This window comes from Protopterus annectens, chromosome 17.part0 (genome assembly GCF_019279795.1).
Source record: "Protopterus annectens isolate FY-2018-M chromosome 17.part0, PAN1.0, whole genome shotgun sequence".
Taxonomy (NCBI): Eukaryota; Metazoa; Chordata; order Ceratodontiformes; family Protopteridae; genus Protopterus; species Protopterus annectens.
Genome location: NC_056751.1, coordinates 59,085,631 through 59,108,321, shown reverse-complemented (window position 1 = coordinate 59,108,321; position 22,691 = coordinate 59,085,631). Strand labels below are relative to the sequence as shown.

The 22,691-nt window shown below is 44.5% G+C and overlaps 1 protein-coding gene across 1 annotated transcript in view; it reads left to right on the top strand.

Moving 5' to 3' along the window:
- The window catches only part of GTF2E2 (general transcription factor IIE subunit 2), a gene marked incomplete at its 5' end in the record, with an annotated part of 1,036,543 nt that extends 1,014,219 nt beyond the window's left edge, over window positions 1–22,324 (top strand). The window contains one exon of the mRNA XM_044059142.1: window positions 20,896–22,324. Within this exon, the coding sequence (XP_043915077.1) occupies window positions 20,896–21,015 (120 nt within the window). The remainder of the gene's footprint in view (window positions 1–20,895) is intronic.
- Between the last annotated feature and the right edge of the window lie 367 nt (window positions 22,325–22,691).

Below are 22,691 nucleotides of genomic sequence, written 5' to 3'. Positions count from 1 at the left end.
TGTCTTCAGGGAATCGTATTGTTTAACCAATCTGGAGGTGTGTTTATCTTTAATGAATATTGATACACCGCCTCCTTTAGTTTTCACACCTTCCATTTGTGGTCTAAACATGCCGTAGAAGGTGTAACCCGGTGTGGCTGGGGTGTTATCCACAGAGTTGAGCCAAGTCTCTGTGACCACACAGATTTCAGTGTCTTCCAAGTTGAGGACCGTTTCCAGTGAGTGTAGTTTCATGCTAAAACTCCTACCATTTAGCAGCATAACCTTGAGGTTGTTTTTGATGAACTTTTTAGGTCCAGTATTTTGTCCTTGAGACATTGCCTAAGAAAAGGCAGTAGGGGGTGGCGAGAGCCTTTGTCAGTAGCCGAAATCCCAGGGGTGACATGGAAGACCATCTCTGGCAAATCTTCGAAGTCTGTTGATCATGTCATCTCAGGCTGGCAGAAACTGGAACCCTTTAGAATGACACCAGAAACTCAGCCAATTATTGAAGTCAGTGATTTTCTATTTATATTGTGGTATCATCCAAGGCAAAGGTAATACGCTTCTCAAGGCTAGGGACATACCTGCCTGTGACACATAGAGAGCTGAATCATGTCTGTCTTCATGTAGTCCAGTGAGGTACGTATTAAGTTGTTCACACTAACATGTACTATGACCGAATCATAACCGTAATTGTTGCTGAGAGACTTGAGTGGCTGTATGATCTGATGAATCCTGGCACCAGAAAGACAGCTGACTGTGACTTTCTCCATGTTCATCGTGCATACAGCTGCAGTCATAACAAATGGGTTTTCCTGCCGTCAGGTCGGCCGAATTCCAAAGTCTAGGTCCGGCGTCAGATGTCGTCGCTTCTTCCCTGACGTCAGTGTGACAGGGGTATAAGAGAACCAGCCAACGCCATTTTCTTCAGTCTTTCTTGCCGCGCGGTGCCCGAAGCAGAAGCAGTTCGCAAGTGCCGGTCGGCCAGCTCCTGAGATTACAAATATTTTTCAACCGAAGACTTCTTGAAAGCTAAGTACCCCGTTGGGGAAACTTTTCTTGCCTCAGACCGATGTCAGACAAAGTTAATAAATGCATTTCATGTGGGAAGCAAATACCGCATAAGGATTTCCATTCCCTCTGTATTCCTTGCTTAGGCCCAGATCACGACATCTCGGCCTGTTGTTTTTGTGCTACATTCAACAGACGCACTATTAAGCGTCGGGCGGAGTTCGCCCAACACTGTTTTGGCAAAAAGTTTAATTACATTATGTCGTTGGATACTCCGACTCCAGCTTTGGGTAAAAGACGCAAAGATAACGACCGTCATACGAGGTCCGTGACTTCTACCGACACCACGCTAAAGCAGACTACAGGTGCTCCAGTTCTCAGCGAGGCGCCTACACAGACCCTGACTACCGATGACACTTCATTAGTGGTGTCTTCTGTGCCTGAGGTCGCAGGCTCTTCAGCCCACACCCCGACTACAGATACTGAAGCCACTCTTGGCAGGGAAACTCAGAGTTTAGATAGGCCTGCCTCCTCTCAAGGTGTCTTCAGGCCCTCTTCTTCTTTTTCCATTAAGGCTTTCACTAAATCTAAAGCAGCCATGCATTCTAAAAGACAAGCTCCACAGGGCCCCACTCAAGGCCCCATGCCTATAAAGGAGATGCTCAAAATGGCTGAGGATTTGATTACTCTTATCAGGGGTTCTCAACCCCCCTCGGACAAAAGGCCCAGAGTGGAGGATGAATACCCTTCCTCGGACCAGGCCTCCATTACTTCAGAACATTCTGAGGACCAGGAACATTCATACTCCCCTTTGGAAGATTCTGATGCAGAGGAGTCCATTCCCTCTGTCTCCCCCCCTGAGGATTACGCTTTTGGGGAAAACTTGCATACCTTGAGGGAACACTTCCACTGGGAAGGTCAAGAGTACTCAGACTCCAAGAAAAGGATCAGGGATTTCCTCTTGCTCCCTCAGCACAGGCCTCTGGCTATACCTCCTGTCTTGGACATACTAGATGATGCGTATTCAGAGGCCAGCCTTAACCCAGATTCTTTACCTCCAGCTCCAGTCAAGCCTGACCGGTATTACCGGGTTCCTGATTCACACCAATTCCTATACAAAAGTCATGCGGCTGGCCCAGAAACTATTTCACAGGGTCCCAAGGGAATTAAGGCCTCCACTGCCAAAAATCCATTACCTTCAGAGAGAGATTCCAGAGCTTTAGAAAGGTGGGGGAAAAGGTATACACCTCGGCCACCTTAACCATGAGGGCATTAAACTGTCAGTTCCATATGTTAAAGTATCAACAGTTTTTGTTATCTCAGTTAAAAAGCAAAATGTCACAACCTGAACAACCAGACTTGAAGGAGTTGCAGGATTTGTTGCATAGTGCAGAGCAAGTGGGTAAACATACCTTGCAATGTGGTTTTGATGCTTTAGAGGCCTCATGTAGAGCTGCTGTTACAGGATCAGTCATACGTAGACATGCTTGGCTCAAAGAGCAAACCTTACCAGATCATGTCAAAGCAAAATTACTAGATGCATCTCTTCAAAAAGATGTATTGTTTGGTTTTAAAGCTGAGGAGGTATTAAAGAAAATGGAGGAAAAGGCAAAATCAATGCAAACATTGAAAGATTTTCTACAGGTACAACCACCACGTTTCAGTAGAAATTGGCCTTCAAAAAATTGGTCCTTTCCAGCCATGGACAGACCTCAAAGAGGTAGATACAGGCGCCCGAGGGGTAGAGGGCAATCTCAAGGATCATTTAGAGGCAGACAATGGCAAGCTCCTACACCAAGAGGTGGTGAGGATAGTTTGCAACCATTCTGAAAGCAGAACCAATGACTTTCCCCTTTGCGTGTCAAGCAAGGCCCAAATGGCAGCACCTTTAGGCGGAAAACTGGCATTATTTTTGAAAAATTGGCAAATTATCACAAAAGACAAATGGATCCTGGACATCATAGACAGAGGCTACAGATTCCACTTTCACACCCTTCCAAAAATGAGAGGCATGCCAAACCTCCCACACAATCAAAGGGCAGAGGCACAAAAACAAATTTCAGATCTCATGGACATGAAAGCTATTCAAGAGGTACCTGCACAAGAACAAGGTCTAGGTTTTTATTCCAGAATATTCCTGGTACCAAGGAAGGGCAAAGATTGGAGACCTATTTTGGACCTATCCATCCTAAACACATATTTACTCGTACCAAAGTTCAAGATGCTCACATTACAGCAGCTTCTTCCCATGCTGGGCAAGGAGTCTTGGCTGGTAACATTGGACCTCAAGGAGGCATACCTGCATGTCCCAATCAGAGAAGATTGCAGAAGATACCTCAGATGTCTTGCAGGTTTATCCCATTATCAATTTTCTGCATTGCCCTTTGGCTTATCTGCTGTGCCCAGAGTGTTCACAAAATGCCTGGCATCAGTAATTGCCTTCTGCAGACTTCAAGGGATACAAATATACCCATATTTGGACGACTGCCTGATCCAAGCGGACAGCAAGCACATACTTCTGAAACACCTGGCGTTTGTAATGATGTTGTTGAATTCTCTGGGATACACAGTCAACAAAAAGAAATCAAGACTAATACCCTGTCAAACAATAATTTTTCTGGGTGCCAGCTTGAATACAAACACCCAGATGGCCTACCTCACGCCAGAGAAACAAGGGCAACTAACTCAATACTTCAGAAAACTGGCAACTCTCACCAGGCTGACTGCAAGGAAAATCCTGCAGGCTCTGGGATTCATGGCATCTTGCATTCTGCTAATCCCATGTGCAAAGCTGCATATGAGGAAACTTCAATGGTACCTAAAAAACTTAAGGTCTCAACACAGCCACAGTTTGGAAATAATTATACCACTGATTCCATGTCTTCAAAAGGAATTTCTATGGTGGGCTCAAGCATGCCAAAGAAACATAGGTCTCCCATTCTGCAAGCCTCAAGCAAATTAAGTCATCACAACAGACACCTCGGACTACGCCTGGGGGGCGCACATGACAGAGATCGGTGCATTCAGGGCAAATGGTCACAAAAAGAAAAGCACCTACACGTCAATCAAAAGGAAATGCTAGCAGTAATAAATGCTATTATGGCTTTCAAAGACCTACTGCATCCAGGCCAGCTATTGATAAGGACAGACAACACCACAGTGATGTGGTACATAAACAAACATGGAGGAACCCATTCATATCCCCTATGCAGGCTAGCCATGTCTCTATGGAACATGGCTCTGGAATTACAAATCCAACTTCAAGCACAGTTCCTGCCAGGCAAGGAAAACACGCTGGCAGACAACCTGAGCAGAAATATGACAGATCCACACGAATGGAAGTTGCATCCTCAAGTCTTTGCAAAGATAATTCAAGCATGGGGAAGGCCAGACATAGATCTCTTTGCCACCCACAGAATTTACCAATTGACAAAATTCTGCTCAAGGACCTTTCATCCACAGGCCTGGAAAGTGGACGCACTCTCTTTCAGTTGGACAACAATGACAGTTTATGCCTTTCCACCTCTTCCCCTGCTGCCCAAGGTTCTATTAAAAGCCAGAGCAGACAGACCAAGGATGATTCTCATTGCTCCAGACTGGCCAAGACAACACTGGTACCCACTCCTAAGGAGCCTGACACATTCCCCACCATGGATCCTGCCTCTAATGCCTCTTCTACTGACTCAGCACAACTTCAAAACTCTTCACAGTCAGCTGAAAACAATCTAGCCGAATGGAGGATTCCTTAAATTCACAACAGACCCTACTCTCCAAAGAGGTGCAGGATGTCATTTTGGAGGCCAGAAGGCCTTCTACGAGAAAAGCCTACTCCGCAAAATAGAAATGGTTTTGTGCCTGGAATCAGAAAAAGGGTCAGAATCCTGGAATACTGAATTTACCTCAAATATTACAGTACCTAGCTGAGATGCTAAACAGTGGACTTTCATTCTCCTCCATCAAAATCCATGCCTCAGCCATTTCTGCAGAATACAACACTGAGCCTCCTTTATTCTCTCACCCTCTCTTAAGACAGTTCCTCAGACGGGCTAAGAATATAAAACCCCCAAGGAAGCAACCAGTACCTGCTTGGGACCTCAATTTCATTCTAGAAAAACTGACCCTGCCTCCTATTGAGCCAGCTGCATCAACAGAACTGCAATATTTGTCATGGAAAACAGCTTTCCTTCTGGCTATCACCTCAGCACGCAGGATTTCGGAACTACAAGCCCTCATGGCTGTGCAGCCTTTCATCATTTTCCATCAGGACAGAGTTTCTTTATGAACCAATCCTTCCTTTATGCCCAAGGTAGTATCCAGGGTGGCCTTGAATCAGGCTATCCACTTACCTACCTTTTACCCTAATCCACAAAACAAGGGGGAGAAATTACTACATTCCTTGGACATTCACAGACAGCTCCGTTATTACTTGGACAGAACAAAGCCTTTCAGAAAATCAGAGCAACTCTTTGTGTCCTGTGCTACAGGTGCTCAAGGGAAGCCTATTTCCAAACAGACAATCTCAAAATGGATAGCCCACTATATACGCTTTTGTTGCTCTTTTCATGGTAAACCTGTACCTACAGGCATCAGATCTCACTCCACAAGGGCCACAGCTACCTCTGCAGCTTTCCTCAGGGGGGTTCCTACCAAAGATATTTTGGAAGCAGCCACTTGGAGTTCTGTACATACTTTCTCCAAGCATTATCACCTACCATTATACTCCAAATCTAGAGCGGGCTTTGCCACTGCAGTCTTGCAGGGCATCCTGGCTCCTCCTAGTTCCTCTTAGTGCCTACCATCCCTTTTTATCTTTGGGATTCTACCCGTCTTTTATGACTGCAGCTGTATGCACGATGAACATAGTACAGTTTTGTACCTACCATAAATGTAGATGTTTGAGTGCTAATACAGCTGCAGTCCAGGTTTACCTCCCTCCTTCCCCTCTTGGGACAGGCCTGATGGCCAACACCCCCTCATACAACTTCATTGGGGTATTCTTTTATGGTGTATTTGCTTGCAACTACTGTTTTTTGATTATATTGCATTGCATTATTACATGAATTTATGTTTTGCCTTCCTTCTGGGGGCACTTAACATCTGGGGCAAGAAAAACTGAAGAAAATGGCGTCGGCTGGTTCTCTCATACCCCGCACTGACGTCAGGGAAGACGCAACGACATCCGACGCCGGACCTAGACTTTGGAATTTGGCCGACCGAGGACCCGCCTTACGGCAGGAAAACCCATCAGTTATGACTGCAGCTGTATTAGCACTCGAACATCTACATTTATGGTAGGTACAAAACTGTACTTTCTTCAGCCTGGTGAGGGGGATGTCTGTGTCTCACTATGCAGTCTCCTGTGGCTAAGATATTTTTACTGGATGTGTGTTGCCTTATGGGCATTGATGGTGAGACACTTGTGCTGCTATGTGTGTTTTGAGTGTTGTGGCTGGTTTAGTATGCATGTGTTTTGGAAATCTGTGGTGTTTAGATTTTATTGTAAGTAGCTCCCCATATGTTAGTCTGTGTGCATGCTGTGTATCATGAGTAGGAGATGTTCTTCATGTTTCACTGTTGCAGTCATCACACTTGGGTTATCTGCCTGCAGGTAGTCCTCAGTCAGTTCGAGTACCAATGACTTAGTATTTCTGCGTTGGTTGCTGTCATTCCAGGACTGAAGTCAGGTCATCATGAGTATAAAACAGGCAGCCGACACCAATACATCAGTCTTTCTTGCCGAGGAGCCTGAAGCAGAAGTAGTTTGCACAAGTGCTGGTTGGCCGCTACCTGAGGTTTTTTTTCCCCAAATTGAGTCATCCTGAAGTCTTCTAAAGCTAAGTGGGGATCTTTTTTTCTTGCTCTAACCGATGTCAGAAAAAGTTAACATTTGTCTCGCCTGTGGAAAGCAAATACCACACTGAGATTTCCATTCATACTGCATCACCTGTTTAGGCCCAGACCACGACGTACCTCTCTGTCTGTTTTTTGCTTTTTTCAATGCCCAAACTATTCGTCGCCGGGCCCTTATTGTCACTAAATGCTTTCACTCTCGATCTCCGTATTCCAAAATAGCTTCGGTAAGCCACCCGACTACCGATCTTCCAAAAAAAGTGAGGATAAAGACAGAGACAGACCGCACAGGTCCATTACTACCAGTGACACTTCCATTAAGTTAGTCGCCAGTTTGCCGGTACTCAGTGAGGTGCTTTCGCAGCCCTGATGCCCGCTTTGATGGATTTGCAGGCCGCTACCGAGACCGGTTCAAGTCCGGTATGCCGTGAGACTCTTCTTTGACTACGGAACCTGCAGGTATCTCTACCTTGGATGGGTCAGGAGCCACTGTCCAGACACCGGCTTCTGAGGAAGTTCTTTGCACTACCAATATTCGACACAAACCGACGACTTCTTTCGTGTCTTCAGATTTGTCTAAAACTACCGAGTTGCTAAGGCCAAGAGTATGAGCTTACGCCTAAAAAACGATGACCCAAACTCAGGCACCTGCTTCCTTGCCACAACATCAAGTACTTAAAATGGCAGAAGACCTGATTATGCTGATTAGGGGAAGCCAGCCTTCCCCTGCTAAGAGAAAGAGACTTGTCCCCAGCAGCTTTAACAGACCAAGAGTCCGACGACTGAGGTATCTGAATATGAAGACATGCCTTTCTCTGCTTATGAGGATTCTGATGCAGAGGAATCCATTCCCCCTGCTTCTTCTCCAGAGGATTTTTCTTTTGGTGAAACCCTACATACTTTAAGAGAGCATTTCCACTGGGAATGCCAAGACAATCCTCAGTCCAAAAAGAGACTCGGGGAATTTTTAGACAACATAGACCTTTAGCAATACCCCCAGTTGTGGATGATGTCTTTATGGAATCCAGTCTAACTCCTGATACTTTACCCCTTGCTCCTAGGAAACCAGACAGGTACTACGGAGTTCCTGACTCTCACAAATTCCTTTTCCCAGGGGCCTAAAGGTATAAAAGCCACTACAGTTAAGAATCCCACCCCTTCAGACATATGGGGTAAAAAAGTATACACCTCTGAAACCCTCGCCATTAGGGCATTGAATTTCCAGTTTCATATGCTGAAATACCAGTAACATATTATGGAACTTATTGAGCAAAAATTAGCTACCTTTACAGACTTTGCAGAAAATAAGGAATTACAAGGGCTTATGCATTCTGCAAGCCAAATCAGCAAACATACTTTGCAATGTGGCTTTGATGCCCTAGAAGCATCTTGCAATGCAGCAGCCACTGTTTCTGTACTGAGAAGGCATGCTTGGCTTAAGGAGCAGACCTTGCCAGACCATGTCAAATCAAAATTACTAGACACTCCTTTGACCAAGGATAATCTGTTCGGCACCAAAGCAGAAGAGGTTCTTAAAAAGATGGAAGAAAAAGCTAAATCTATGCAGACAGTCAAATATTTCTTGTAAGTACAGCCTCCTAGATTCAGTAGGCATTGCCCCTCAAAGCATTGGTCCTTTCCAGCCCCCTCAAGGCCATCTCAAACTAGACCCAGGGGAAACAGATCCCACAAACTACAATCTCAGGGTATGCAGAGATCTAAGCAATGGAGTGCCTCCACTTCAAAAACAGGGAGTGCTAAGCCACCCCCTTACGGAAAGAATTCACAATGACTTCTCAACTCCACTCCTCACCTCACTCCTCACCTCTGCCCAACTGCTTGTGCCCCTAGGAGGAAAACTTACCCATCATGCAGAAAACTGGACTTCCATCACCAAAGACCAGTGGGTCCTCAACATTGTATCCCAAGGGTACAAATTTTACTTCCACTCTCTGCCAACCCCAAAAGGGTTTCCAGACCTTCCTACAAACCAGTTGGCAGAGGCACAACACCAAGTTCAATCACTGCTTTCCATAAGGGCAATTCAACCTGTTCCTGCAGAACAGATAGGTCAAAGGTTCTATTCCAGACTTTTCCTGGTACCCAGAAAAGAGGGCACTTGGCACCCAATCCTAGATCTTTCCATTCTAAACACCTTCCTGGTGGTACCAAAATTCAAAATGCTCACTCTTCAGCAGCTTCTTCCAATGCTGGCCAAAGATGCCTGGTTAGCCACCCTAGACCTAAATAAAGCCTATCTGCACATCCCTATCAGGGACTCGTGCAGGAAATACTTATGCTTAAGGGCAGGATCTATGCATTATCAGTTCTCTGCACTTCCCATTGGCTTATCCACTGCTCCCAGAGTATTCACAAAATGCCTGGTTCCAGCCATTGCCTACTGCAGAGAAAAATTCAAATTTACCCATAATTGGACGACTGCCTGATTCAAGCAGACAGTCAGGAAATGCTGTTGCACCACCTGCCATTTGTAAAGAACCTTCAAACCTCCGTGGGATACACTATCAATGAAAAGAAATCAAAACTAGTCCCCAGTCAAAAGATTGTATTCCTGGGAGCAAGCTTGGACACAGCATTCCAGATGGCATTCCTTACTCCAGAAAAACAAGCCTATCTGACAGGCTACTTCACTCAAATGGCCACCAGAACCCAGCTATTTGCAAGGAAAATCCTGCAGGCCCTAGGGTTTATGGCCTCTTTCATCCAACTAATTCCATATGCCAGACTGCATATGAGGAAACTTCAGTGGTACTTAAACGTCTTTGGTGCCAATATTCTCAGGACCTGGAAACTGTCATTCCTATTATACCTTGTCTAAGGACAGAGTTTCTTTGGTGGGCAGCAGCATGCAACCACAACAAGGGACTTCCCTTTACTCAACCCTACCCAGACCTTAACCACAGACGCATCAGATTATGCCTGGGGGGCACACATGGACGACAAGTGCATTCAGGGCCACTGGACCCCAAGTCAAATTCATCTGCACATCAACCAAAAGGAGATGCTAGCTGTTCAGCACACTCTAACAGCTTTCAGATCCCTACTCTCACCAGGACCCCTGCTAATAAAAACAGACAACACAGTTATGTGGTACATCAACAAGCAGGGGGGAACCCACTCTTACCCACTCTGGAGGCTAGCCATGTCCCTGTGGGACACGGCCTTGGACAGCAGAGCTTGGAAAGTGGATACCCTATCCTTCCAGTGGGTAAACCTCTCAGTCTATGCATCGGCTCTGACTCTGCCATCTTCTATAGCTCGAGAGCTGTTTACTGGCTTGAGGCTACCCCTTATCCCATGATGCCTAGCGATAGCTACCCAGATCTCATTTGCCGCTTCAGCTGCAAGGTGTCGTTTTTCTGGCTCAGGCTCATATAAAGTTTCTTTATAGAACTTTTTTACTAGAAATAGTCCTTTTCCTAGGAGTTATTGTTAACTTTGTCTTATTTTTGTTGTATTAGCTAGTGTGTATTTGTAGCTTCCTTACCCTTCCTTGTAGAACTCGTTTAATTTGGAGAGTTCTCCCCCTCCCCCCTCCTTATCCTTTTCTTGTCAGGTTAGCCGTTTAGGTTTTAGGCTTTCCTTCTACCTTCTTTATACCATCTGCAAGCTCAATTCCTGCCAGGCAAACAAAATCACTGGCAGATGGCTTAAGCATAAATATCCTAGACCTGCACGAGTGGCAATTATAACCCAGTACCTTCAGCCTTGTGATCCAGGAATGGGAGACCCCAGAGGTGGGCCTCTTTGCCTCCCCCTGCAATCACCAGTTCAACAAATTCTGCACCAGGACACTTCACAGCAGAGCTTGGAAAGTGGATACCCTATCCTTCCAGTGGGTAAACCTCTCAGTCTATGCATTTCCCCCTCTGCCCCTTCTCTCAAGAATATTGCTCAAGATAAGACAGGACAGACCAAGGACAATCCTGATTGCCCTGGACTGGCCATGCCAGCACTGGTACCTACTACTGCACAGCCTGTCACCGGTGCCACCCAGGCACCTACCCCAGAGCCCGACCTTCCTCACTCAGCAGAGGGGACAGATCTTGCGTCTGCAACTGCAAACCCTAAATCTTGCAGCCTGACTTATTCCTTTAATTCTCCCCCACTGACCAGCCTAAGCAAGCAGGTACTGGACGTCATTCTGGAAGCCAGAAGACCCAGTACAAGGAAATCCTATGTGATAAGTGGAAAAAAGTATTGCTCCTGGATTTATTCTAAAGGTGAGGACACAGCACTGCCCTCCCTACCTCTAATCCTGGATTACTTAGCAGATCTACTCCACAGAGACCTGTCCTTCTCCTGTACTAATATCCATGCCTCTGCCATCTCGGCTCATTACAATACTGAGCCCACCTCTCTTCTCTCACCTCTCATCGAACAGTTTCTGAGAAGGGCAAACTACTTAAGGCCACCAAGGAGAGCACACACCCCTGCTTGGGACCTTAACTTCATACTGGAAAAGCTCACCCCCCCCCCCCCTTTTGAGCCTGCAGTGTCAGCAGAGTTAAAATTCCTGTCTTGGAAAGCAGCCTTGCTTCTGGCCATCACTTCAGCTAGAAGAGTGTCTGAGCTACAAGCACTTATGGCTGTGGAACCCTTCATTATTTTTAATGCTGATAGGGTCTCCCTCAGGTCTAATCCTTCCTTTATGCCTAAAGTGGTGTCCAGCCTGGCTTTCAACCAATCTATCGATTTGCCAACTTTCTTCCCTGATCCTCAAAATAAAGGGGAAAGGATCCTGCACTCCATGGATGTCTACAGACAGCTCAGATTCTGCCTGGATAGGAGTAAGCCCTTCAGCAAATCTGACCTGTTACTACTCAGTTTTGCACTAGGGTCAGAGGGCAAGGCCATTTCAAAACAGACAATTTCCAAATGGATAGCACACTGTATCCATTTCTGCTACAAACACAATGGGAAACCAACCCCTCAGGGGATCAGAACACACTCCACTAGGGCAACTTCTACCTCTACAGCATTTCATAGGGGAGTCCCTACCAGGGACATTATGGAAGCTGCTACCTGGAGTTCTGTGCACACATCAAGCATTAACCTGCGTATATTTTCCAAATCCAGGGCAGGTTTTGCAACAGCAGTCCTGCAGGGCATACTAGCCAGCCCAAACTCTTCTTGACTGCCTCCACCCTTTCTTCAGCTTTGGGAATCAACCCAGGTGTGATGACTGCAACAGTGAAACATAAGAAAATAGTACAGTTCTGTACACTTACCATAAATGTAGATGTTCGAGTTTATTCACTGTTGCAGTCCTGGTTTCCCTCCCTCCAGCCCCCTTCTTTCCTCTCTATGTTTGTTACTCTCCCCTTACAGGGGTATTGGTATTGGTATTTACCTTTTACTGGTGGTGATTTTCCCACCATAACTTAGCTCTCTATTGGGGGGGGCTCCTAACATTTGGGGCAAGAAAAACTGATGCAATGGCATTGGCTGCATGTTTTTATACCCCTGACGACCTGACGTCAGTCCTGGAACGACAGCAACCGACCCAGAAATGCTAAGTCTCCGGTATTCGGGCTGACTAAGGGCTACCTGCAGGCAGATAACCCAAGTGTGATGACTGCAACAATGACTATACTCGAACATCTGCATTTTGTCCATAACAGTACTTTGTGGTAGGTGGTCTGACAATCTGTTCTGTATTTCTGTATATTGCACAAGAGAGCTGTGATTCTAGATTCATAATTATGTAGGTGCATGTCTCACAAATGGTACAGGAATGATTTAGAAGTATGGGGTTGTCAGTGTACATGAGAGCTTTGCTGCTAGGAGAAAAGGAGGGCAACAGGCAGTTCATGGTCCTAGGGAATAATCTTTGTCTGGCTAAAACAGTTGAAGAGGGAATACAGCAGGGGAAAGTATTTGTAGGTTTAGGCATAAAGAGCTCTGGTTTAGGTAATATTTGCAAGGCTAGAGAGCAGGTGTCTGTAACCAGCAATCCCTCTGCGCAGTAGTGTGCAATGCTGTGTGATGTGCAGACAAGCACAGACTGGTTCAAACACAGGCTTTTAAAGCAGAAAAACAGGAAACGGCCAAAGTTCAAATTATCCAATCAAAAACACCCTAAACAGAGCCCTGCAACAGTAACTCTAGTTAGATCAGTCCGTATTATACCTTCCTGCCATGAGGGTACCGGGGACCCTCCAGACAAAAATATAACTGTTTTACAAGCTCCAAAGGTCACAAGCAGTATTAGATTCAGCAAAAACATGATGCTAGTGTTCAAGTGCAGCAAATAAGTAAAATGAACAAAACTAGCAGACGAACATCAATTACAGTTGTAAGAGGAATTCAATTAGCAGGCAGTCTAAAAAATGCAGTAAAATACAGTTGCACAGTTTAAACAGATATCCAGCAAATATTGTTTTAGTTAATCAGAAAGTGCAGAAACTAGTTGAAAATAAGCACTTAATTGTTTGTAGTTTGCAGGTATTTGGAAAACAATAGAGCAAGGGCAGAAGGGCTTAACTCTCATTGCAGCTTTGAGCAAAAAAGTCTCATGTTACTGTAGAAGATAACTTGTATATCAAAACCGGTTTAACATTTTTGTTCACCTCATTCAGTAAATGTGAATTTAATATGATTACTTAGCATTTTATGTAGTGCTCACATTGTTGTGTTTAATTTTAAAACCTCACCATTTCTTCTTTATTTTATTACTATTTATATAGAATGAAAATACTGTTCTTCACCTATTATAACGTAGATGTTATCTTAGCTTCTTGTATCAGCTGAGTACTTTATACATAATTCTGTTTTGTGTACACATATCAGTAGTTTTCATATGTTTCTGTACTAGTGCTAAGCTGTAAGACCACTTATGTCACCATCTTCCAAAACACAGAAAGGATACTGCTTGTGAAGCTGCCCAAAAGTGACTCTTCTCAAAGAAAATTGTAAAGCTGTGTGTACTTTGCATAATGGTAGAACTTTAAGGAGAGGTCACTGTAACAGTAAAGCTCCATCCCACTGTCACCCTTTACCTGTAATGATTTTGTAATTTCCTGCACTGTTAAACCTTAGGAAGTATCTGTCACGTTTGCTATCAGGATACTTAATGGAATTATTTTATTTTTAAGTCTTTTTGGCTTTTGATGATGTCTTTAACTTCTTATACTGTAATGGCCAGTTGACAGTCCTGTTTTTTTCACCATTCCTCAGATGCTACTGGAATTACAATGCAGCTTTGATGGTGTCTGCTAACCTTATCAACTGTTGGATTTAATTTTTTTTTTCCTTTTTTTTGTTTTGCTACTAAAAGGGTTTTATATAGTTTCCAGAACTTGGTTACCATGCATTTGTATTATTCTTTTTTTCAGTTAATATGTTTGTTTTATAGTTGCATGAAGTATCTTTTGCTTTTCTGCATTATTATAATTATAGGACAGAATTAATAGCCAGTGTCCTTTTATGGTGAGGCTTCATGTTTTGTATTTAAAGTGTGTGCATTCCTTTTTGTAGTAAAGTAGATAACTGTTCACTTATTATTTGTGTATTTGCTAATTTCATACTTCATGTGCATGCTCCTGTATTATGCATCAGTTCATCTTGTGTTTTTCTCTTCAGAAACATACCTTATTTTTAGATATATAGCAAAGGAAACCAAAAGCCTTTATAGACTGATATTTGGTTTTATTTTTATCATGTCGTATTGTGGTGTTTTTGAATGGGAATGATGTCTAGTTAGACTTTAGTTAATTATATTGGCATTGTTTTCAGTGTAGACATATCTATTTACACTCCCTTTGCATAGTTAACTTTTCTGCTACAAACATTCGTCCCTTCAAGCAGTTGTGTCCAGAAGAAATGAAAGGAATGTGAAATAATGGGGTATAGATAGTTGAGCCTTTTACCATCCCATGTGAGTACTTACCAAGTGCAAGGTCTGTGTTGGTTGCTTGCAGGAAAGGTGTCACAACTTTCAATGTTAAGTTATCTATCTTGCCTTCGTTCTTGCTGGTTGGTTGGGATCAGAGCCGATCCTCGGCTCTGACTCGGCCATCTTCTATAGCTCGAGAGCTGTTTACTGGCTTGAGGCTACCCCTTATCCAATGATGCCTAGCGATAGCTACCCAGATCTCATTTGCCGCTTCAGCTGCAAGGTGTCGTTTTTCTGGCTCAGGCTCATATAAAGTTTCTTTATAGAACTTTTTTACTAGAAATAGTCCTTTTCCTAGGAGTTATTGTTAACTTTGTCTTATTTTTGTTGTATTAGCTAGTGTGTATTTGTAGCTTCCTTACCCTTCCTTGTAGAACTCGTTTAATTTGGAGAGTTCTCCCCCTCCCCCCTCCTTATCCTTTTCTTGTCAGGTTAGCCGTTTAGGTTTTAGGCTTTCCTTCTACCTTCTTTATAGGCTAGCCGTTTAAGGTAGAGGCTTTCCTATCAAAACAAAAAAAAAACTTTAGCTTTTGTCTGTAGTATAGTGTGTTTTTCTGTAGACTGTATTTTGCTTTGTTAGCTATTGTGTTTCTTGTTGCAGGATGTCAAAAGAATCCAAAGTGTCTGGGTTCAAGAAGTGTGACTCGTGCTGTCAGAAAATGTCTCTGACAGATGGGCACACTTCTTGCGTCTATTGTTTAGGCGCTGTGCACCTGCAGGACTCTTGTTCTATCTGCCATGCATTTAGTCCAAGAGTTCTGCAGGAGCGCAAGAATAAGCTTATTCTTGGGGGTCTTTTAAAGCCCCAGGATTCACCGGCCAAGACTCAGCCTGCGAACTCCCCTAAATCTACCAAGCAGTCGGCTCCAGGTTCGGAGCTGTCTTTGGTTCAGACTCTACCTGCTACTTCGGTTCCGGCTGGAACTGATAAGACTATCTCCCCATCAGCTCCATCAGAAACTTTGGAGCCTTTGCGGAGCCACAAGAGGCTGAGGTCCCCTTCTTTGGAATCGATACATTTGGCTCTTCTGTCTCCCCTGCTTCAGATCGAGCGCAGTCACAGATCTTCTCACTCCTCTCGATCCTCTAGGCTGTCGGATCACGATGTGGAGAGAGTGGTCAGTAGGTTGCTAAAGTCGCAGGCAAGATGTTGTCCAGCCCTCCTCAACAGGTGTCGGCTCCATCCACTTCTATCGATGTTCCTCCTCCGACTCCATTGAGCTCAAAGCCAGAGTTCGTTGGGGTTCGAGTAGTGGAACCGTTGGCTCCGATAACTCTATCTCCTTCAGTTCCGTCGTCGGCTCCGATCCCCTCGATGGTGCCATCCGTCGAGGGATCTGGGCGCCGGCGCTCCCTCGTCGGCTCCGAGGGGGCGAGTGGCATCGGACCCTTGTCCGACCCTGTTCTCCCACTCGGAGCTTCGGCGCAGGTGAGCTCAGCTCCTACATTGGCCTTGGAGCAGTCTCCCTTGGTGCGGAAAAGGATTCCGATTTCCTTGGAACCGGAGCCTTCTCTGCAGCGTGGCAGGGACGCCTTCGATGTCATGAGGAGTGTGCTGGCCACTGAGTCAGCTCCACTATCGGTCCCACCGGCTCCGTCCCCAGTAGTGCCTGTGCCAACCTCTGCTCCTCCTCCAGACCCCAAGCGTGGGGAACCGGCACTCCAGGGCACCCCATTGGGTGTTTCCTCTTCTTCTCAGGCCTCCCCTGATCATCCAGAGGAGCCCCCTCATAAGAAGTGCAAGAGGAAGCACATTGACTCCCCTGAGTCCGTCACTTCTGATACAGACTTAGATGATTCGGAAGGGTCCCAGAGATCCCCCTCTGAAGATGTTTCCTTTTCGGACATCCTAGAAATGCATAAGCAGAGGGGGCACTGGAATCCCCAACCCCTACACCGAGGATGAGTCTGTATTCCTGGATGCGTTCGGTTCCCAACCTTCCACCTCCTGGGTTTCTCCGCCTTTCGATCCACTTATGTCAGTGGTGGCTCAAAAGGTTTGGTCAGCTCCGGATGCAGTGGAACCAACTCCGAGGAGACCTGGCAAGTTCATCACAGCACCACATGATAAGCAGTTCCTTACCAAAGGTGTTCCTATTGATGCCATGGTGGTAGCAGCAGCCACCAAAAAAAGAGTTAGTGGAGACCTCTTCATCTGTCCATCCTCCTAACAAGGAGTCTAGGACCATGGACAGATATGGGAAGTGAATGTTTGCTTCAGCGACCTTTTCTATGAGGTCGCTGAATTACTTATGCCATTTTACCCGGCTTCAGAGGGATCTCCTTAAAGAGCTCAGAGGTACCCTTCAAGATCCATCAGCTGAGGGGGCTCAAGCTAAAGTAGCTTCCCAGCTGGTCTGTCCATCCTCCTAACAAGGAGTCTAGGACCATGGATAGATATGGGAAGCAAATGTTTACTTCAGCGACCTTTTCTGTGAGGTCACTGAACTACTTATGCCATTTTACCCGGCTTCAGAGGGATCTCCTTAAAGAGCTCGGAGATACCCTTCAAGGTCCATCAGCTGAGGGGGGCACAAGCTAAAGTAGCTTCCCAGCTGGCAACGCTTTATTCTGTAGTCAACTCCTCCATGAGGCTCATTTCCTATGCAGCCAATGGTGCGAGTAGAGCCGCAGGTACGGGTGTGGCCCTTAGGATGCATGCATGGATGCGGCTGTGTAATTTTGCGGAACCCTTTAGAGCGTCATTCACCAACACCCCCTTTGATGGTTCCTTTCTTTTTGGACCACAGATGAAAGACACTTTGACTAGGTGTGAGCAAGAAGGCAAGACTCTCTCTGCCGTGGGAGTCCGTTTTTCCACTCCTTCTAGACCATACCCCAAGGGTCAGAAGAGTGGTAAAATGTGGTTCCGAAAATCCCAGGGAGCCTTGCCTGACACACGTAGCGATTTTTCCTCCAGGGGCAGAGGGGGAAACAATAACTGCAAGACGCCAGCCTCGTGGCAGAGGGGGTCCACAGAATCAGGGCAGCAGCGAATCTTTCTCTGATGAGCCTTTTCAGCATCCCTGAAGGGTTGCCCGACTGCCCGCCTCTGGAGGCAGTCGGGGGAAGACATTCACTGTACCCAAAAGCCTGGCAAATTTTAACGCAAGACAGATGGGTACGGTCCATTATATCCAGAGGTTACAAAATTCCCTTCTGTCATCCCCCCTTACCGTCAAAGAAATCCCTTCCAGATGTTCCACCTAATCTGAGGGACCAAGCAGTAATAGAAGTTTCAAAACTGCTAGAAAAAAGAGTCATCGAGGAAGTCCCGGCAGACCAGCACAGATCCGGAACTTACTCAAGGTTCTTTTTGGTACCAAAAAAGACAGGGGACCGATTCTGGATCTCAGCAGACTAAACAGGTCTGTTCAAAGAACAAAGTTTCGGATGGTCACACTACAGTCCATTCTACCCTTTCTGGGTCAGGACAATTGGATGTGCTCGATAGATCTTCAGAATGTGTACTACCATACCAAAATGGACAGGCGCTCCAGGAGATCTCTTCGCTTCTGGCTGGGAGCCAGTCATTACCAGTTCAGAGCTCTGCCCTTTGGTCTCACCACAGCCCCCAGGGTATTCAAATGTATGGCAGTGGTCACGGCTCACCTGAGATGTCTAGGATTCCAAGTGTTTCCATATCTAGACGACTGGCTCCTCACTGCTACTACCAGGCATCAACTTCTGCAAGCCAGGGACTACACAATCACAATCTGCTCTGAGCTAGGCATTACAATAAACTTCAAAAAAATCTGCCTTGTTGCCCTGTCAATCTATCACCTATATAGGAGCAAATGACACAAGGAACATGTCCGCAAGGCTACCGCCAGAAGGGTGTCTACGATTCGCCAGCAAGTACAAATTCTGATGCAGAGCAAGAGAATCCAAGTCAGGTTCGTCCTTCAAACTCTGGGTTCCATGGCAGCGGCAATTCTTCTAATCCCACTGGCCCGTTTTTACATGAGGATCCTTCAGTGGCTTCTGTTCACACAGTGGTAGTCCACGATTGGCCTCAGGGACTTCTTTATGCCTTTCCTCCGTTTCCCCTGATTCCAAAACTCATACAGAAAGCAATATCGTTGGGCTGCAAAATGATCCTCATTGCCCCCTACTGGCCTTGACAGATATTGTTTCCATTCCTGCACCATTACCTTCTTGATCAGCCCTGGACTCTGGATCCAATTCCAGACCTACTGATTCATCAATCAGGCGGGTTGCATCACTCCCTCCAAACACTCCAGCTCACAGCTTGGTTGCTTCACTTCCAACTTTCGCCAGGCTTCCCAGCATTTCCCCGGCTGTACGTGAGGTTATTGTCTCCTCTCACAAGTCCACAACTAGAAAAACTATGCTAGTAAATGGAAACATTTTTCTTGTTGGGCAGAGGCTAGGAACGTTAGACCCCTTTTCAGCCCCAGTCCATGCAATTCTGGAATTCCTAGCACAACTTTTTCATTCCGGGTCTGCTTCAGCTACAATCAGGGTTCAATTGGCAACCATTTCAAACTTTCATGTTGGGTTGTCAAATTCAAACATCGTCTTATAAGCTCTGTAAAGCCTTTTTAAGAAGGACTACTCTCCTTAGACCTCCAGTGAGAGATCCCTCTCCTCCTTGGGACCTTAATGTGGTACTAACCTCCTTAATTCTGCCCCCCTTTGAACCAGCAGTGTCCTGCTCCATTAAGTTTCTGTCTTGGAAAACACTTTTTCTGGTAGCTATTACTTCAGCCAGACACGTCTCTGAACTTCAGGCACTATGTGTTTGTCCTCCATACTTGGTTTTTCATAAGGACAGGGTTGCTCTGAGGACTAATCCTTCATTTCTTCCTAAAGTCTGCTCAGAAAATAATTTAAACCAATCTATAGACCTTCTTGTGTTTTTCCCTAACCACACCAACAAGGCAGAGTACAAATTACACCAACTGGACGTTCATAGACAATTGCGTTTTTACCTGCACAGGACTAAGGAAATAAGGAAGTCGGACCAACTGTTCCTTTTCTATGCTCTAGATAAACAAGGTCTCCCAGTTTCCAAGGTGACCTTATCCAGGTGGTTGTCTCACACTATTACTTTTATCTGTCAATTAAGAAACAAAGAGTTGCCTATCCAACCAAAAGGTCATTCTACTAGGGCCTTGGCCACCTCTGTAGCCTTCCAATCTAGGTTGCCAATGGATTCTATCTGTGCAGCTACTATGTGGGCAAATCCTCATACCTTTATTTCTCATTACAAACTAGATATGGTCTCCAGGAGCAGAGCTGACTTTGGTTCCACTGTTCTGAAGAGTCACTGTTCTGAAGAGTCTGTTCCAATGAGCCGCCCAGGATTGTAGGTGCTAGGGACACTGTCCCAACCAGCAAGAACGAAGGCGAGATAGACAACTTAACATAAAGAAGTTATGTACCTACCATAATGTTCCATGTTGCCTTCATCTCGCCTTCTTTCTTGCATCCCACTCTATGTCCCCCTGCCCTATTGGACCAAGAGGAGTTCTGGTTTCACTGGCTGAGTGTTCTTTGGTTTGTTTCCTCTACTGACTTAGAGAGTATGACAGGTATGCTTAACCTGTTTGTTTGGACAGGTTGATTCTCTGGCTATGTCTGGGGTTAGCTATTTCAAACGAGATCTGGGTAGCTATCGCTAGGCATCATGGGATAAGGGGTAGCCTCAAGCCAGTAAACAGCTCTCGAGCTATAAAAGATGGTCGAGTTGGAGCTGAGGATCGGCTCCGATCCCAACCAGCAAGAAAGAGGGCGAGATGAAGACAACTAACATGGAACGTTATGGTAGGTACATAACTTCTTTTTACTAAACACACACATACTTACATTTTATTTTCTTGTATGTTGTGCGGTACCCTCCCCACCTAATGCGTGCAAGGAAAAGTGAAATGTGTTTATCTTGGAAAATCTGAAGTGGAAATCCCAATAGTTACCCACTGTAGAAAGCCTTCCTGCACATGAACTGCTATGCTAAGGACACACCTGTCATTTATGGAATTTTGTTCTTACAGTGGGAGTTGAAGTTATGGGGACATTCTGGATGGGGACTATAGAGAGTTAGGAGCATAGGTAGTTAGAAAAACATTTTCATAATGCACCATTTTGTCACACGTTTATTTTTATTTCAGGCTCCTATCCAAAAGAGAAAGAATCCTGGCTCTCAGAAGCGACGTCGGTTTAAGACTCATAATGATCACTTGGCTGGAGTGTTGGAGGATTATGTTGATGGACCAACCAACAAACAATGAACAGGTCACATGCAGAACAGAAATTGTCTCAAAGAAAGTTATCGTTGAACCACCAAGCTTCATTTGCAAAGGCACTGCCAGCCTCATCTTTTGTTTTGTTTTGTTTTTGTTGTCTACTTATTTAAAGCATATATTTGGAAACTCTTAGTTTCTGAAGAGAGCTGTACTATACAGTTTCCTTATTTTATAGGTGGGAGGATAACGTTCTGTTAAAAATTTGAAAATGTTCAATCCTTGTAGTAGAGACCCTCAAGATTGATTTATCAAAATATGAATTGCATACAGACATTGAACACTGAAATGCACTGCCATGCAGGGTCTCAAATGGGCTCAGGTTTGGATTTTTAGACCGCAGGTATTGTACAAAATGATCAGTATTTCAGTATAGCAATGGAACTCTTAGGTAAGGAAATTCATAAGTTTAATTCCTCACTACATCTGAGTATATTGAAGTATACAAATCTACAGCTATATTTCTTTTTCATTCTTTATAGTATAGGAGTGAAGCTGGATGACCAGCAAATACATATGCTAGCATTGTTGAAAATCACAAGATCAGCAGAGTGCATTTTGATTAAAGTCCTCATGAGAGGATTATCAATGGCAAGTGCAGCATTCACTGCAGGGAGTGGTCTTTAAATGTTTGTTACTCTGAAAAATTAATATTCTGTTATGTTATTAAACAGTAGGTTCCTGGTTGTTTTGGAGTAAGTTCAAAATTCAGAACAGAACTCCTCTAACTAAAAGCCACATTTTTATATTTCATGAGTTATAAGGAGCACATAAAAGTCTGTTTAAATGTGTATGTAAAGGTGCAGAATGAGTGACCATGTCCTGAAGGTCTGTCTTTTTATTACGTAGCCACCTTGTTGGATTTTAAATGAGGTGCACACCATTGTATTTTTTTAGTATTGTTTAGTTTTCGTCTTGTGCAGGCAGGTTTCAGCTAAAGGGGTTATTCTTCCTGATAGTAAGTGCTATAGAGCTTCTGTATTCCTTTAGTTACGCACTGCTGTGATGGCTTGAATGACCAAGTCAGGTGCCTTCATATTGACACCTTGTTTCTTACGTAAATCAGCAGAATACAGTACTACATCATAAAATATTTAAGGGGCTGAAATATATAATTTCATGAAAACTGAAACCTTTGATGGCAAAATATTTTAAGCATGTTCCCATTTCAGATGGTACTCTGTTCATATGTATATATGGTATTAAAAGTCCATTTATTAAGTCTTCATGTTATGTAACAGATTTTATATACAATAGAACCCATTTTAAAAAAATACAAATGACTAAAACAGTAAAACTTGGTCTGTTTTTCTTTAGTATGATTTATTGTTTAACCTCAGCAAATGACTTATGTCACTTTTACATTAGAGTGACACCTCCAGATTTTTCTGCAATTACATCCTACTGACGCCTCTAGTTGTCATATATTGCTTGCTCATATTTGCATCAATAATTCCAAAACCGTGCTACATACAACATATTGAAATATTTCATCTTAAAGCGTACACGATGGCAAACACAACTTTATTGATAGCTAACTTCTGTCCAGTACAGATAGAGACAGAACTGCTTTGCCTCAAGACGCTCTGAGTTGGATGAACAAAATGTCAACAGTTTGTGTGTAACTTGAGTGATTGCTGTGATATAAATTATTTACAAAATAT